This window comes from Syngnathus typhle, linkage group LG15 (assembly GCF_033458585.1).
Source record: "Syngnathus typhle isolate RoL2023-S1 ecotype Sweden linkage group LG15, RoL_Styp_1.0, whole genome shotgun sequence".
NCBI classification, from domain to species: domain Eukaryota; kingdom Metazoa; phylum Chordata; class Actinopteri; order Syngnathiformes; family Syngnathidae; genus Syngnathus; species Syngnathus typhle.
Genome location: NC_083752.1, coordinates 8,953,581 through 8,971,963, shown reverse-complemented (window position 1 = coordinate 8,971,963; position 18,383 = coordinate 8,953,581). Strand labels below are relative to the sequence as shown.

The 18,383-nt window shown below is 42.1% G+C and overlaps 1 protein-coding gene across 10 annotated transcripts in view; it reads right to left on the bottom strand.

The window, feature by feature from the left end:
* Positions 1-18,383, bottom strand: part of LOC133168388 (RNA-binding protein Musashi homolog 2) — a 201,697-nt gene that overhangs the window by 95,686 nt on the left and 87,628 nt on the right. For all 10 annotated transcript variants that reach the window (XM_061299922.1, XM_061299928.1, XM_061299923.1 and 7 more), the window contains exon 7: positions 4,587-4,635. In XM_061299922.1, coding sequence (XP_061155906.1) covers positions 4,587-4,635 — 49 coding nt within the window. The remainder of the gene's footprint in view (positions 1-4,586; positions 4,636-18,383) is intronic.

Below are 18,383 nucleotides of genomic sequence, written 5' to 3'. Positions count from 1 at the left end.
GAACAAAAAGAAGACATTATCAAACCTCTCTCTCTCTCTCTCTCTCTCTCTCTCTCTCTCTCTCTCTCTTTTAGTATCCATTTGGTAAACAGCCTGTGTCCTGCAGCAGTAATCACGGGGTATTTTTTTGAGGGATTTGCAGGCTGGCTAGGAGGCATCCGCTGGAGTGATCTCTAATTGCTGGAAGCGGAGGCCGAGGTCGCCTGGTGCTCTTTTGAAGCCATCGGCAGCAGTTTGCAGCCAGTGGAGTTAGCGGGGGGAGGCTCCCCATTGAGGCACTTGCCTTATTCTTTATATCCTCCTCCTCCTCTCCTCACCGTGACATCATTATACTTCTCCTTGGTCTCACTCTGCCTTCTTTCCACTTTCTTTCTTCGACTTGCCGTTTCTTTTCGCACAGCACGCTTTCCTTGTCCGCATTCGGCCCGTTTCCCTCCGCTCCTCCACAGTCAATGAGCCAGCAATCATTTTGCAGCCAGACATCCTCTGCTCAGTCGGCCATGTTCAATCCCTAACACCGGTGGCTGATGAGGCATTGTGGTGACGTCAAACGCCAAGGCTTTTCTGGGAACAACAGTTCACCCTGCTTCCTGGGTTGCTGGACTCGTACTGTGGCAGCCTTGCTATAATGAATTGAAGATGCCATAGAGATGAAAGATAATGAAGGCAATTACGATTTTACATCTCACCCAGTGCGGCAAAATCTTAGTCAAATAGTCATGGTTCAGTATAATAACACAATGGGCAAGAACGACTAAATATTACTTTGATATTGCCAGATACTAGTTTGGAGTAGAGATTCAATTGTATCAAAATGTCACATAGTGACTTAAGCAAGACTTTGGAAATAGACCTATAACTGTCCAAAATGTTATTGGTAAACCATAAGCTGTTTGAGCCCGACGCAGGATCAGTAGCACTCCCTTATAAAATACACACCATCAAACAGTTTTGGATTGTTTGGAAGGCAGCTCGCTCAGTGTGACATTGACTTCTCCCTGCCAACTTCACACTGGGAGCTGCACTTGCAAGCTTTTCTGCCAATTCAGGTAAAGAGATTACAGACACACACCATGCGGTCTTCTGTTCCTCTGCCAGGTGGAAAAACAGCCCTTACAAAAGTAAGTGTGTGTGTGTGTGTGTGTGTGTGTGTGTGTGTGTGTGCGTGTGTGTGTGCGTATGTGTGTGTGTGTGTGTGTGTGTGTAATACACAAATTAATGTAGTCCTCAGACAATGTCATCAATCCTTTTCTTCTCCAGGAACATTTTTTTTTCTAATATGCATGACACTAATCCAAATGTTTATCCTGGTCCTCAAATCTGCTGCACATTACTGGCACTTGCATCATTAAAAGCAAAGAAGGAATTTAGCTAACAATCAATCACACAATTAAGGCTACACTAATGGCTGCTGTCTGCATGCTAACTTCTACTCAGCAATATTTAGGAAACTTACACATGGATTTCATCACTCTTCTTGTTGGTGTAATTAAAAAAATAGGGGGAGTAACGTGGAAATAAACAGAGGTGTCATATTTAATATTTTAGCTCACACCTTTGGAGTAAGTAAATGAAGTCAAGGTCTTGAGGAAAAGGTCAGCATTTAGCAACCTTTTATTGGATTATCTTGCTGCAGAGATTTAAACCAATTCATTGCCGACACATAATGTATGTCTTTCTCTCAACACTGCCAGAAAAAGTAGTCACATTATCTTGTTTTATAGTCACGTAACATTTTGAGCCCACCAAATGCTGTATTTAAATCCATTTCCAACTCATGTGTGTCCAGTCCCAAAACATTTGTTCATATCATATTTATATTTACGTCATCTCTGTCAGCTCCATCCACACATCCCTATTTTACGTCTTGCGACAAAATGAGTTTCAGGAGAAAGGAGAAGGTGGAATGAAGACGGAGCAATGAGGGTACTGCGGTAAAACATGGAACAATGATTGCCCTCTTGCATCAACCCCCGGACGGTCCAAGCTGCTCACCCAAGACATTGAAGTTGTCCACAATGAACGGCTGCTGAGGCAAGAGCGGCTTTGGAGAGTTCAATTTCCAACACAATCGGCAGTATTCTACTCCTTTAAATGCCAAGGAGATGGTGCTCTACACGCGCCTTTGTTGGGGGCTTTGCTTATGGCGATTGTCCTCTAAGCAGGAGACACGGCGGGAGAAAGAGAAGAGGTGCTAAAGTCGGGCAGGGTGTGGACCAAAAGAGAGGAAAAAGACTGCAGGAGATAGTGAGTCAAAGAGAACAAAATGGGAAATATAGACAATGGCTGGCATTCGTTTGTTCGTTCGCTTGGACCGCCTCTCAGGGACCGTCTGAAGGACAATGCTTCTACTATTGGAGTGTGACGTTTGTCCTCTATCCCATTCCGCACACAAATCACTCCAACAATCAGGTGTCAATCATGCGTCTTCTGCCCACATTGACTCCATCACATTGAACTCAACTATACACAATTCAATTTTTTTCCTCAACCTTTGCAGAGGTTCTTTTGCTCTGACAGTTTTTAGACTAATCATAATTGAAGGTTATGATAAGGATAACATGAAAAAATACTCTTCATTGTATTTACAATTATATGTACAAAAAACATATTGGTGAACTGTCGGAAGTTGTTTATATCAGCACAATGATGGATAGAAATGAGCTATTGCTGATCTTTTTTTTTTTTTTACATAGTGCAGCAGATGCTGGAATTATTTTTTCATGACTCAATCTGTCGGATAAAAATCTACACAGGTGGGAAATTGATTTGGACTGCAGTCAGTGGACCAAGATACTGGTTTCACTTATATTTAATGCCCTTTCTTTTGTGGTCATGGAGCAGTTGAGTCATTAATATTACACAGCCACACCAGTGGCACGGATGAATTATTAAAATATTCTTATGGGTCTGTAATATTGAATGCGTTTCATCTTGGAGACCTGTTGTCTCAGGATAAAAGCGCTAAATGTCTACTCTTTCAAATTCCCACTGGAGCAAAAAAATCAGAATGCTATTAAGACAACCAGTGAGCGAGAAACTAACTGCACCTTCCTCATGCCTCATCGTCACACTCAATATAAATACTGCTGTTGTCGTCAAAAAAAATAAAAATACTAAGGAGGGGTTTCTCTCCGTCATTGTCTTCATTTCAAGGGCCTTTTGCTGCCCAAAGGCAAATGTCCAACAAAGTCCCAGAGTGTCCTCACTCTCTCACTAAAGGCTGCCTATACCGCGGACAGGGGAGAAGGAGAAGAGGGAGAAAACGCCTTCGTCTCAAAGACCCCACACTGAGTCCTGTCATGACAGATCAAAATCCCCTCAAAGCCATAGATCACTTCCACTATAGTTCACATGTTCCACACTTGGAAACTGTTTACCAGGCTCAAAGAGAGTTTGTCTGCACAGCATACTCACAAAGGGTGGGAGAGACAAGGGTGGAAATGCACACCATCAAGACAGCAAGGAACATTGCTGGGTCTCGTTCTACTTTCTATTGTAAAAAGCCACATTTTAAAGTGCATGGCGCTAGGATGCCAATAGTCCCAGGTGTGCTGTAGTCTACGGGTCGTTCTCAGAAAGCGTGGTCCCACAGAGCACATCGTAATTTAATCCCTTTACAATCAATCGCTGGATTTCACTGTTCGCAATAAGTCAAACGCTTTCCACTGTATATATGTATAATGTTATATTATGATATTATGATAAAAATATTGCGGGGGAGATAAGTTAAATTCTTGACGTAGAATTTCTATAACCTGCTCCTATTGTTATAGAAACTTCCACTAAACCGGAAGTTCAGTAGGTTTGCTGCAAAATACATCGTTAATATTTATTTAAAAAAAATCATTTTCGGACTAATATTTTCCTCAATATGGCCCAGTTCAGTATGACGGAGTTACGGACTAACAAAAAAAACTGACTGATGTGACAGAAAGGTCTGCATCCCTCTCTTGCGAAAATACCTGTCAGTGGCTGTTCACTACTCACACACACTGATCGAGACGGACAGAAAGAGACAGACACACACACACACACACACACTAAGAGAGCGAGGCACGCTGTTACTTTGAAGTTCCCCTAACAGCCGATAGAAGCGGCCCGATAAACGACAGCCCTATGTGTGGTAACCAGTGGTTATATCCGCCCTTTAAGTGGGCTGTTTGGTTTAAACACACAGTGCTGGCTTAGGGCGCAAAGAGGAAACCTGTCTTTGGAAAGTCCTCTGCTTGAGAGAGAAATGTTTTCTCATCTAAAGATAAGGCGCCGATGAGCGTGCGATAAAGTCAGTGCTTCTCCTGGCTGTTATCTGACACTGTTATCTGCCTGCACAGCACCCACCATCTCGCAATCTTACACCCTTTAAGCACATCTCGAAACACGCAAACACGGCAAACTGCGCACATACGCACAGGCAAATGCTGGAACATTGGAAACACTGTGCCGTCGTATTGATCAGTTTGACACACGCGCTCTCATTGCTCAACCGATGAGACACCTAATATCACGTGAAAAGGAACTGTTCTGCGTTATCGCACAAGGAAAGGACACAAACTGACTGCATTTTTGGTTTGCTGTGTACTCACCTCTATGTCTGTTTGTAGTCTTATCAAACATAAGCATGGCGTCATCAACCTGAAAGAGAAGAGAGAAGAAGCCTTTATTTAGTAAGTGTGTTGGGTCATCTCATGATCATTTCATTCCGTTTAATTAGCATCAGATAAAATGACAAGTAACAACTGCGGCATTGTCACCCAGACACCGTCTCCCCTTCTGATTCCGTGGCGAAGTGAAAAGTGGCAGAAAATGACAATAATGACAAGCCCCGAGGAAAATGGAGAACTGTTTGGACAATTTGTTTGATGAACACCAATGTCCATTCTTGGGGAAGGAGACGGATAAATGCATTACGCTAAGCAAAAGTGAGACAAATGGCCATCCGTCGTCATCTCGCAGGCGCGGCAGCAGGAGCATCCACCGTAATATCATCCCTCATCATGTCCAATAAAGCCACACACAGATAGTCAGTCTGCATTTTTCCTTCACACAGACAACCTGTGATTTTTATATCTTTGAAGAACTGCTTTAAAAACACAGTGAGGCATGCTCATTCACTCCGTAATTTTGTCTTCGGGGGAATATAAAAAGGACAGAGAGCTTGGGAACAGTGGCAGACAGGGGAGGAAAAAAAACACACACACCGCTGGCTTCCTGGTTATGGTTTCGAGGTAAGTGTAACGATGTACCTCCAAGGCTTTATGCCGTGCGCACAAGCCTGTGTCTGTGTTTTTCATGGGAGGCTTTGGGAGAAGATGGGACGAGACAAGAATAGGGGTCTCACTCAAGCAGAACTGTCTGATTGGATAAAAAACGAGTCCCTGGCAGCCAGGCAGCCTGGCACTGGCACGTTGCTCTTGCCATACTCTCGCTGCACATTTGGCACAGATGTTGACGTTGCCAGGCAAGATGCTGGCGTGGCGTGTGGAACCTGCTGATTTTCTGCAGAACTCACCAACCACATTCATAACAAATGTGAAGGTAACTCTCATTTGAGGAAAGTGGCTAATACATCAATTATAGGTGAATATACAGGGTCCGGCAAAATGATCTGACACATTTGTAGGTTTAATAAAATGCAAATGAATTAAAGAAACAAAAAAGTTTTTTATTATTTTTGAGAATTACATATTACAAAATGCCATTTTGTTTTGTTTGATTTTATTTTCGTTTCAAATAATATTATTTTGGTCTTACCGCTGCCACATTTTCTGGAGTTCTGGCGGTGCGAGGTCCGCCGGTTTATTTTCGTTTCAATGCTGATCCACTGGCTCTGAAGTTAGTAACCCATAACAAGATCGTGTTTCGAGCAGGTACGGGATCATGTCTACCAAGTTTGAAGCGCAAACACTCGTTGTGTTGCAGTTACAGATTCGTTCTTGATAAACATTTCCACAATGAAAGCGCGACGCTCATCGGTCCAATTCATGTTAGCAACTGAAACAAAACAACATTATTCGAAAACTAAGCGAAAATGAAATGAAACGAAACAAAATGGCATTATATTTACTTTTAGAACTTAACAAAAAACTTTTTTGTTTCTTTAATTTATTTGCATTTTATTAAACCTACAAATGTGTCAGATCATTTTGCCGGACCCTGTAAATGTTGCTACTATATTTTGCTCAATGAGTATCACCGATATATGCAATTCCATACACAGACATACTATATATTAGGGGTGTAACGATTCATCAATACATATCGATTAATCGATATAATGCTCTACGATTTATTGGCATCGATGCTAAACGTAAACATCGATTTATATCGCCGTGTTTGACCTTGCGACTTTATTTTGAAATCCAGTTCATTGTTGCTTGCTTCCTCTTTCCGGGAGCAGGGAGCAGTGCGCGGCGTTGTGTTGTGAGCAGAGCAGGCACGTGAAAGGGGAGTCGACAACTAGTACGCGGCTCCTGGGCTGGTGCTATGGCTAGTGTCCAAAAAGACGAGGAAATTTGCTCCCCTTTAGGCTTCAAGTCATTCGTTTGGAAGCACTTTGGATTCCAAAGAAAAGATGGCTCAACGGACAAGACACGTGCAGTTTGTAAATCCTGCCATGCGATGATCAAATATTCAGGGACCACAAATCTCGCCGCACATTTAAAGAAAAAACACGACATCAAAGTTCAGTGTTAAAATAAGCACTTTGTATACTACAATAGTCTTGTAATTTCCTAAATAAAGAGTTTGCAGTACCTTGTTGATTTTGCGTATGAATTGTTAAAAATGAGGGTATTGTTCTATATTTTTTATTTAAAAAAATATATATATCGATCGTAGAGCACTATATCGTGATATATCGTGAATGAATCGCAGCAGGCTTTAAGATATCGGCAAATATCGTATCGTAGTTCTTTGTATCGATATGATATCGTATCGCGACAAAACCCGCGATTTACACCCCTACTATCTATCTATATATATATATATATATATATATATATATATATATATATATATATATATATGTGTGTGAGGGTCACACATCATATATATATATATATATATATATATATATATATATATATATATATATATATATATATATATATATGATGGGACAATATAAAATGACTTGGTATAAAAGGACAACAAAAATACACTAAGAGTTACACATTTTTCACTCCTAAACACCAGATAAAGTTTGACATTCCATCGCTTGAATTACGTAACCGCCCGACACTATCAACAACCAGGCGGCCTTGATATAAGTCAACATTGCACTATTCCTGCTGCTAGAAATACTATTGAATTCATTGGGAGCCCAAGGCAGATAGCTGAAGAGAGATCTTTTAAAGGAAGTAGGTATATCATATAAATGTTCAATGCTGTGACATTATTAAAAGAAAGCCATCCTGTCATACAAGGAACACTGATTCATTCAAAGCATTGATAGGCATTTTAACGGAGAATGTGCACATGGTGTGAGGGTCACACGAGCAGGTCGTGCAACGTGGCCTTTCGCTCTCTTTGTCACTCTCCCGTTCGCTCTTTCCAGCACCAGCAGACTCTATAGAACCATCTCCAGTGCTCGAGGGCTTTTCAATGTAGTTATTCAAGCAGAACACAACTGTGTGCCTCCATCTGATAGAAGGTTAAGGACCTCTTCGCTGCTCACAAAAAAGCCCGCCTCACAGAGGTGAGGCCAGTCTCACCTCAGGGAAGAAATCTTACTCTGTCGTCCTCCTCCTCCTTCACTTTCACTCTTTCCTTTTCTCCTGGCTTGGTGAAAAGAAAGGTTCAAAGGATAATGGCTGGCTTATCACTATGTAAAAGGGGAAAGGGAACTCCAGCAAAGTAGCTGGCCTTTTGTGACAATGAAGAAAAGAACAGTCTATTTGGCGGTGGTATATGCACTGGACCCATCCATGACCACTTAAAAAATGGAGAGTGCAGTTGAGGGGGCAGGAGGCCAGGCAGCTCTTTAACTAAACCTGCAGCAAATAACACTTCCAAACAAGGCCAACAGGTGAAGAGAAGACAGGAGACACGGACTGGCTTCTTGAAACTTAAGCGAAATTTGAACACAAACCCAACAAATCAATTCTGCTGTGGCCGCGAAAGCCAACCTTTTATGATACAAAAGTGGCAAATGTGGAGGCATCCAATGCTGGAGGCACATCTTTCAAATGGGACTAATCTGGATTTTGAGGAAGGAGTCAGGAATACTTTTGATTGTCCCGCAATTCCACTCCAACTTTAATATAAAAATGTAAACCAGAAATCAAAACAATATATGTAGTTTTAGTTCAAAGGGACTTTTTCCATTTGTGGCCAATAGTTTGTGACTGATTAATTATCAACACTACGGTTGCTTACAGAAACCATTTGGCCACCTCATCATAACACTAGAATATGATTAAATTTTCAATCTGATGAAACCTAATAGCTCAAAGCTAATGATTTGCAATCTGCCCATTTTCTGTTTTGAAACACCCCCCTGTCCTAGAATTGTCCCCGCTGTCTGCTAATGTGTGTCTCACCAATCCCATTCGTCAGGAGTCTGCTATTTTGCTTTGCCTTGATGTGTTCCATTCCCATCTGTGTCTTACCTCCGTTTATGTGTCTGTGAATCAATTGTTTGCTCTTACCATATTTGCTGTCCTCACAATACAATTTTGTTCATGTGAGAAACTGGTTAGTGTGGCTATGGTGGTTCTTGAAAAAGTGCATAAGAACTTGGAAATAAATCCACGACAAAAGACAGATAAATGATGATTTGTAAAAAAAAAAAAAAGTTTTGGGGGAGATGAATTATGTATCAAAGGACAAAGGCATCAATAAGGGCTAATATGATATGTTTGGATTGGAAAACAGCAGACCTGCCAGGTGACAGGGAGAGATTTAAGAGCTCTGGAAATGAATTATGACAGCGATTTAGATAGGTGTCAACCGCACATTTACATTCAACTCATGGCAGGAAAGCGAGCAGAGGAGCTTTTCTGCAATTTGGGGTTGACACCTATATGGATGATATCTGACGCTAAAGAAAGTAAGGTCATAACCACATAAGGTGACCTTTGTGTTAATGTTTTGAGCTGCCACGTCACAGAGCGTTGTGCTGCTTGTTTTGGACATGGCAAGGTCTAGTTCAAAATATATCACTTGGGGTAACTTTGTTTCTTTGATTCAAAAACCACATCTTTACCGCACAGCATTAATGATTTGATAAGCATCCATCTTCCTTGGGACTCACTGATCAGGGGAGTAGTTCCACAGATTCCCTTTGGGATTTAGCTGTTCCATAGGTTTCCAAGGCGGGGGGGGGGGTTAAGAAAAAACCCCTACAGATCTCAATTAAGTATCACATCATTAGCATCATTATGACAAATAAGGGTCATGGTCAAGGAGAAGGCTCAGCTGACACTATCCCTTCATCAACACTCCCTTTGCAGAGTAGATCATCTCCTATTCTATTTCAGTGATGACAATTAAGAGAGAAATGATAGCAGCCCAGTGACAATGGACAAATTTGCAACAACCCTTTCAATTGTTCTTTTGTAGAGGGGGAGTCTATGTCACTGTCAGAGGCGGTTGAATTGCACACAGAGCTGCCTGCATCCACGCTTGAGTGCTCTTACAAGTGCTTGTTTCACAAAGAGTAGAGGGCAACATTTGTGCTTCCTTTCAGCTTTTGTAATTACACATTTAGGAGAGGGGGCCCTTAATTGTTAGCCTATGGGTGGCTTTCGGTCATGTGACAAAGAACCTGCGCTGCAGAGGAATATACTGGATGGTTAAGGAATTAGAAGGTGCTCTGCTGATCAGCTCCTTGGACTGCATTACACACACTAGAGACGAAGCATCTGCAACTCTACAATCGCCGTGACTTTTCTGCAGGGGCACTATTAGCTGTGATCTGACCAGCTGTCTAGTTATGGTGTATGGAAACAGATATTTGCAGCTTCCAAGCCGTGTGGCTGACTCCTCCCACCCGTCTCATTGCTGCTCGGCTCGTTCCATCTGGATGAACCACTCTGAAATACCAGTCGCTGCTTGACGCGCACGTTTTGATTGGATTTGATAGTTTCCCAGGAAAGCTCAAATGTGTCTTTAAAAGTTAGATTTATGGAGTGTTTGCAATTTCTGATCGCGCCAAACTGGGGCGACCGTTATCTTACGTTGTTACGTTTAAAAACACTTATACCTCATTATAAACCATATTATTAAGTCAATCTAAAATATTAAGTATGTTTTGCTTTAATGAAAACTGTCCAAAAAATCTGCCGTTTTCTAGCTTTGATGCTAATTTCTGCGTATATATTAACTATATAGAGCGTGCTCTGAACGTCAACACTTATTCAAACAAGTTTCCTTCATGTTGACATTAACAAAATGGCTTGAGAGAAACACTCGAGGAGGACAATTTCTCAAATGTGTCACCATTACATATTTATGAGGTCCCCTGCTCTGCATCCAAGCAGGTCGCTATGGTGATGCAAAGTGATGCTCTTGCGGAGAGCTTCTGGTGATCCGAACGCGGAGGCTCTGTGCGGCTCACAGACTAGCGAATGCACAATTCAAAAAAGCCAATCATGCTAAGGGCACATCCACCAATGGAATGCTATCAAAGAAACGTGATGTTTGTGCCATCATTTTGCCAATTTTCCTAATGGATAGTTCCATGGAAAAAATGTGTCACAAAGCATGTATCAAACATGGCTGACAGCTGATGGCTCAAAGACTCCAACACTCTTGTCAGTGCTTTGGCTCATATTTGAAAACGCTCGTTTAAAACTACCTCTGACCCTTTAATAGAAATTTGAACATCACTTTGAAGGTCACACCTTCCTGAATGAATGGGACCGCGAGTATGGTGCGGTGCTTAGTCCCACGTTTGGCCTTCCACAGTCATATCCACATACTTGAACTCCATATGTTTGAGGATGTTTGCCTTGGCCTTGTCCATCAACCTTCTTGTCTTCCTTTTCCAGGCCACACGAACTTGCCATTACGGAGTCATTTTATGAATAGAGCCCTCTGCTACTCTCTCACCGAGTGCCTCCTCTTTCTGTCAGAATAGAGTATGCCTGCAAGCCACCTACAAACTACAGTGCCGGCCGGTGCTTTCCCTCATTCTCCCGTGTGAAAGCTCAGCAAGGGAAATATTTTGCTTTCAAGCTAAAATAGTATTTGGAGAGGTGAGCAATCCTTAAGCCCCAGAGCAAACAGTTTAACACAGAGGACCTATTTAAAATGATTTTCTTCCTCCCTGCAAAGCCGATCTGATTTTTCTCATGCGCGCACAAGTACGCACGTACACGTGCACATATTTGCAGTAGATTTCACAAAATGATGCGCTTAATGCAAAAATAGCTACAGGCGGAAATGCGGAAGAGGCAATAGGGGGCAAAAGATACGATGATATGTTCAGGGACTGTGTGTAAAAATATTGAAGTTCTTTACATGATTTGTTGCTTAAGCACAATGAAAAATGAAAATAAAAACTGGCCTTTTCTCTTCGACGAAAAGGAACAATTGTCTGGAAATAAAACAAGTCTGGAAGAGAGCATTCAATTCTAGGTGGTTTGCTCTTTTTTTGAAAGTTGCGCATCTATGTAAATGTGGCCTTGAATCCTCCGTCAGCGCTGAGATTACTCGAGAGCGGAAATGACATGGGTTTCTATTGTGCCTTTTGCAGCTGGCTTTGAACCACCAGTTATTTAACTGTATCGGTGAGGCAATGGAAATGACTCACTGGCAGCTGATGTCGAGGTTTAGATGACGTACAAATCAACAGGTGAACATGGAGTGATCTGCTGGTCGAACAAAAATCTAATTTATTTTCTATACAATGGTCACTATTGCTAGTGCTTCACTTACATTAGTCTCAAGCTTAGAGGACCTTTCAATGATTTGTCATTTCTCCCAGGATTTGAAGAGACTGAGCACTGATAGAAAACTTTTCATCTGTTCATACAAAACACTTTCATCTGTTATTTGGTGATAGCCTGTCTCTCTGTCAGCACAACTATGGGAGGCCCGATTTGAATATGGTTACACATCCCTCTATTTATTAAAGCTTGGATTAACATGACAGGAAGTTTTGTCTGGGGGCTCTTTAAGATGGCTCAGAGAGGCAATCTGGTGACAGTAATAGGATCCAGCTAATATACTTGACTGATGCTCCTTTCCCAGTGTTATAAAGCAGAACAATGGGAGTCGGGTTCTGGGAGTGAATACATTGTGTTTGGTAATAGTGTGTGCATCCATGTGTGTATTTGGAGGACTAATCAGCCAGAATACCATCACTTAGCAAATATATGGGCTGAGGACATTAAAATACTAAAAGGTCACAGAGCAATTCCATCAGGACATCTATTCTACAATTAACTGAATAGACAAAGGATCTGACGTTGCTGAGTGCAAGAGGAATATTTTAGCTCTGTGTCTCTGAGTTAGAGATTTGTTAAAGGTTGCCTTTCAATATATGGAAATTGTTCGAATTGTCTTTCTTTTTCTTTGCCGTTTGACTCACAAAGAAAATTAATTACTGGGGACATTTAAAAGGATAAACTGCCCAACTTTATTTTCTTTGTTGCGGCGCATTGCGGCAAAAAAGCTTGCCTTCAGTTACCATTTGAAAAAAGAATTCACAATAGTTTAAGCCTTAAAGTTTAAAGGGTTGTTTCATTTGTAGACAGGATGTATACAATATAATATTTTTTTATTCATTTTAGGTAATGGTCATCTGCAAAGGTCGAATAGCAAAGCTATTAGTGGCTTTATCTAGTACCGTATTTTTCGGACTACAAGTCGCTCCGGAATATACGTCGCATCAGCCATGAAATGCACAATGAAGTGCAAAAAAACATATATGAGACGCACCGGAGTATGAGTCGCATTTTGGGGGAAATTTATTCGACAAAATCCAACACCAAAAACAGTCATGAACGAGCAACAACAGGCTAAACGATACGGTATGCTAACACAAACGAAGAGCTGAGAACGGGCCTGATGTAACATTAACAGTTATCCAAATAACTATGACATAAATAACACTTTTATCAAATCATCTGCGTCACTCCAAATCATTAAATCCATCAATCGTCCTTTATGTCGTGTGTGTGCCGCGCCGCTGACGTCGAAGCAGTTCAAATTATTCCACAGGCCCATATAATTATAAACAATCTTATCAAACAATCTCTGTCACTCCAAGTCATTAAATCCCATGATCGAATCCTTTGTCCTTTATGTAAACAACCGCTGCATGTGCGCCGCTGACGTCAGTTACAGTTCAAATTGCAGTAATCCCTTGCTACATCGCAGTTTCACTACATTGCGGATTTTTGAATTTTGAAGAATTGTGAATAATTTCACATATAAGTCGCTCCTGATTCTAAGTCCCCCACCCAAACTATGAAAAAAACGTGACTTATAGTCTTAAAAACACAGTAGTTACGTATATGAAATTCATTGACTTGGCAATTTTAGTCATATGTGACATTTGTGACCTTCATTATAATGCAATTTAAACAAACAAATAAAATACCCACAGAGGTTCCATAGTTAGATGTTGGAACCACATTGGTGTTTCATTTCATGGGCGGCACTGAACTTGACTTGCCAAAATAAATTCAGTCCCAACAAACAAAAAGTTTCACATCACAGAGAAGAGACTTGGGAGTGGGGTTAGCAGATCAAATCGGCATCTGTTTCACAGATAGAAGGGAATCTGTGCATCTCCCCCAAACCTCTCAATACTAATTAACAATCTACTGATAGCGGCCAAATGCCAACAGTCATTAGCGCCCACACCGAGCAAGAACACAGATGTAGATGTGCATGCACTCAATTGTAGACATGCGGCCATCCGGACCAAACCATCTGTGGATAAGATATTAGATGACAAAATGTCTATTCCCAAACCCTAACAGGAAACATCGTGCAATCTGATCAGTCGTTGGAATGGTGGCACCGTTTAACACGTGGCTCGTACTTAAGCTTAAAGAAATGGATGACAACTTCAATTTCGGGATAGCATTGGACCTCTGACTCGTTCACCCATAGCGCAATTTGCATGCGCTCAAGCAGCGTGCACAGTAAACGGATCTGACAGTTATCTTTGATTTTATTTACAAAGCGATTTCGGCAGCGGCTACATCTCAAAAGATCTGCCAACCGCTTGAGTTCCTGGTGCGATTTCTCTCTGGCTGAATCTGTCACCGTGCGCCTTAGTGACAGGGTCAGATAGAGAGAGCAAAGTGGTGAGAGGTGTGACAGTGTGAGCAGATGAGGGTCACTCCGTGTGGAGGCCCTCAGCATGACACCCATCACGGCTACCCAGACAGACGCCAAATAATGCCACCCACAATGGCTCTGCATGGGAGGGAGCCCAGAAACCATATGGAGGCCAGAAGCCAATGCACCCGCCAGGAGAAGACTGACATTTCAGTCTGGCAGTGGTTCATCAAACTGAGCAGTCATTAATGTCCATTAACCAAATATTTAATGATTGCGCAAAGTGCCAATCACATAACTGTGGTTACACAATTTCGTTGCCGGTACTCTACGATGTCATCCGCTCTCAGGAGCGCACTTAAATTTGTCTCGCCTTCCCGCCTCCATTTTATGACAGTGACACACATCTTGCTCTGATCACTATGTCAAAACGCAGCTCGCAGGAAGGCAGCCCATCTGCAACGCGCACTTCATACCAACAGATTGAACGACGCGCGCTTTAAGCAGGTTTTCCACAAAATCAGACCGCCTTCACCTGACAAGGTAACATGGTGCAAGCCGGCTTCCGTAACAGCTACCCGTATACAGGCCGTCCTCCCGGGCCAGACTGTGGAATTTACGAGCAGCAGGTAGGAGATCAAAGCTGGTGCTGACAGACTTGGCAAACACAAAGATTTATTCAACTCATCACTGTTTTCTTGGTGGCGCTCCGTCCATGATGGCGGTTTATTAGTTGTCAGTGGGCCAGGTCGGAGGCTCTGCGGTTGTCCGCCGCCGGATTCAAACTTCTACAGGCGACGTGATGACAGGATACGAGGCACTCTGTGGTTACAGCGTGGAATTCCAATGTCAATGGCACTGGCCGCTGCCATCTCCCCCTCTCGTTTGTCATCTCTCCTCCCTCCCCTCTCCCCTAGTGTTTGTCAGGGCCGGTGATTAGCTGTCACCCTCTGCACAAGCAGATAACACCCCACACAGCCTGTTTCCCCTCTGGGAGCATGCACAGACGTAAAACGCACAAATAAAAGCACAAGTGTGTGTGTACACCCATGCGCACTTGATAAAATAAAAATAGTATCATCTGCTTTGTATTCCTTTAGTGAAATGCACTTATCCGTAACGTCTGCGGTAACTGGATGCTATTTAGATCTTATCAATCTTGACTGTGATTAATGTTCTGTGCGTCGATTCTAATTGCAATTCCTTTCTTTTCAACAAATCTAAGATGCAATAAACAGTTTGTTGGCAACGTTACTCTGCATCTTTCTGAGTGCAATTTGAGTTGGCTGCAAGAGCTGATTTTGAGACATTATGACTTGGCATTTGCCAACCCAGCTGCAGCTGTTGAATTGCCATCGCCGCATAATTCTTGCTCATCTGCTTTTTTCCTGCTGGTTAAACTTCAAGGGCTACTTCAATAGTTCTCATAATCTTAGGACACGGTTGCTCTCTTGACAAGCTTAGTGCAAATCGTTATTCCTCACAATTTCAGTCGGAATAAAAATCACGGACATTTTGGAAGGACTACTAATGCAGCAGTTAATATATCTTCAAGCTGCAGAGGTTTGGTGAGATCACTTCTTTCTCGCACTCCATAACACACTGCTTTATCATATTTATAGCATTTGCCTTCGGTTGAAGACTACTTTTGAGTAATTTATCAGAAAAATAACCATGTGGCTTGGTTGGCAAAAGAAAAGAAAAGGTATAACCAAAACGCAAGAGATGTTAAAATGTGCCAGGTCTGGGAGAGTCATTCAAAATTTTCAACAGGTTGGGTGATGTTGGCTATTTCCAAATCAAATGTGCAGAGCCAGACAACATTCTACCTCAGTGGCAGGTGCCGCAGCAGCTGGACATGGTGCATAAGGATGAATGATCTTTTATTTATTTAGCTTTTAATGAAATGAATGGATGCATATCAAGTCATCTAGGAAAGCTGAAACAGATTAACTGGTTATATTTAGAGTTAGTCTAACTTGTGCCCTACCTCATTATTTTCAGCAACTGGTTGAGACCTTAGTGAGTGTCCTTGATTCACAACCTGATCTCATGGAGTAAGTTATATAACAATACAACACAATTTGCCACATGCTACGTTGATGATATTGTGACTTGCGGCCAAAGCCATACTCCCGTGGCATATCAACTGAATCAAGCTTATGTGTTTTATTATTTAAAAGGACACAATGTGTTTCAACTCCAAAGCAAAAATAACACTGGCATGTAGTACATAAATACACATGAGCTGCTTCATATTTCATTTGATCAAGAGGTTGGGAGAGCCCATGCCCTGCTTTGCAGAACGGCGCCATCAATTCCCTTATGCGTTAACATTAGATTAACATGGCAGGGAAGGTCCACATTAATTCCCCCACTTGTGTCATTTCCACTGTCACAACGACAAAAAGGATTGTAATGTAGAAGATAACTACACAGCATGGATTTATCTTTTACCCCTAAGCAGCTTGGTTCTGGGAATCCTTGAACAATGTTGGCTAATCATAGCATTTGAAACATTTCAATGTGTCATCTTGCAACAGTCAAGAACAAGAGGTGATTTCTTAGGACGTGACAGGCCTGTTATGGGAATATAATAGAAAAGTGAGGTAATGGGAGAGCAAAGGGCTGAAGCCGCCATGAAACAGAGAGGAGGCAGAGAGAAAAGAGCACACTGGGAGCACAATAAAGACAGCAAGACAAATACAGACAACCAAAGACACGGGCAGATTGCGCCCCTGCCTGTGTGTACACATGGCATATCATGAGCCGGAGCACTGAAAGACCGACACATTGAATTAAGACCTCAGGCTCACTTTTCAAGGCTAAATCGTCAACATAGTTTCATGTACATTGTTATTCACAACTTGGAACACCTGAATTTTCCCTACGGGGATCATTAACCGGTTATCTTATTGTGTCTTATCGTTCCCATATGCGTCCGGGAGATTTCAAGAGTGTTTCTTTTCTTTGTATGATAAGGTTCCATCTTGCCACACTAACCCATTGCCCAGAGGGAAAATTGTTGTCACCAAATAATCAGCCTTCACTTGCCAGAAATTCCTTCCACCGTGCATCTCATCTTTTCATCAATTCGGCAGGTATGTCCAGGTCTTGGCAACAAAGTTTGATGACAACTGTTTCCACTGGGTTACAGGCATTCAGATACGTAGCAACGTATACAATTGCATGCGAGACTTGCAGAAGGCAGCTCTTGCGACAAAACTTTCAACGCAGTCAGGCTGATTTAGTCTTGCGCCTGATCTTTTAAATCAATATATTGAGCCAAATAATGGCAAGTGAAAATGAGATAATTCAGATTCGGAAGCAACATCACATGACAAATACGGTCATTTGTCATCAGTTCTCTACCTAAACAAGGAAAAAGGGACTGAGGGTGTGACTGTGACCAGACAGCAAAATAATCGACGTAATCCGAATTGAAGCCCTCAAAGCTTTTATAGATTAACGGCATAGATTTTTTTCCCTCTTGCCGTTTCTACCTGGCTTAGGTTTAATTCAACTCAATTAAATTAACCTCAGAGTTCCTAGAGAACACAGTCATTCATCTTTGAGCCGAGCTACTTCAGATGAGCAAACAACAACAAAACAAAAGCACTCCTTCGCGGCTGTTTCTCTGCAGGCGCCATGAGGGCAGTTTGAGCAATCGTACATCTAAAATTAACGGCTGCAAACGGCTTTAATAGATGACCTGGACTCACTACTACGTCAGAAAATGTGGTCAATTTATTTGCACTCTTTATTTATTTATTTTACACTCTTTTTTTTTTTTTTTTTTTTTTTTCGGTATGGCGCCGTAAGTGGCTGCCTCCCAGCAGTGTTCTCTCCTTTCCTCTTTATTTCTTTCTTTTCTCCTTTTTCTTTCTGTCTTTTTGTCCATTCGGCGATGCTGGTGCCTTCTACCGCACCTCGGTATCTCTTCGGATCGGATATTTTGTATTATTATTTTTTCTTCCTGGGACCGGGATCATCGGTCGAGACCGGCGTAAATCTACGGCGGCTTCCTGCTTATCCGGCCAGTGATGACCGGGTCCCTCGCCTTGGCCTTGCAACCGCAACCCCTGTAGGGACTCCGCTTCCTCGTGCTCGTCGGGACCAACGACTTTCGCCATGCTAGCCCC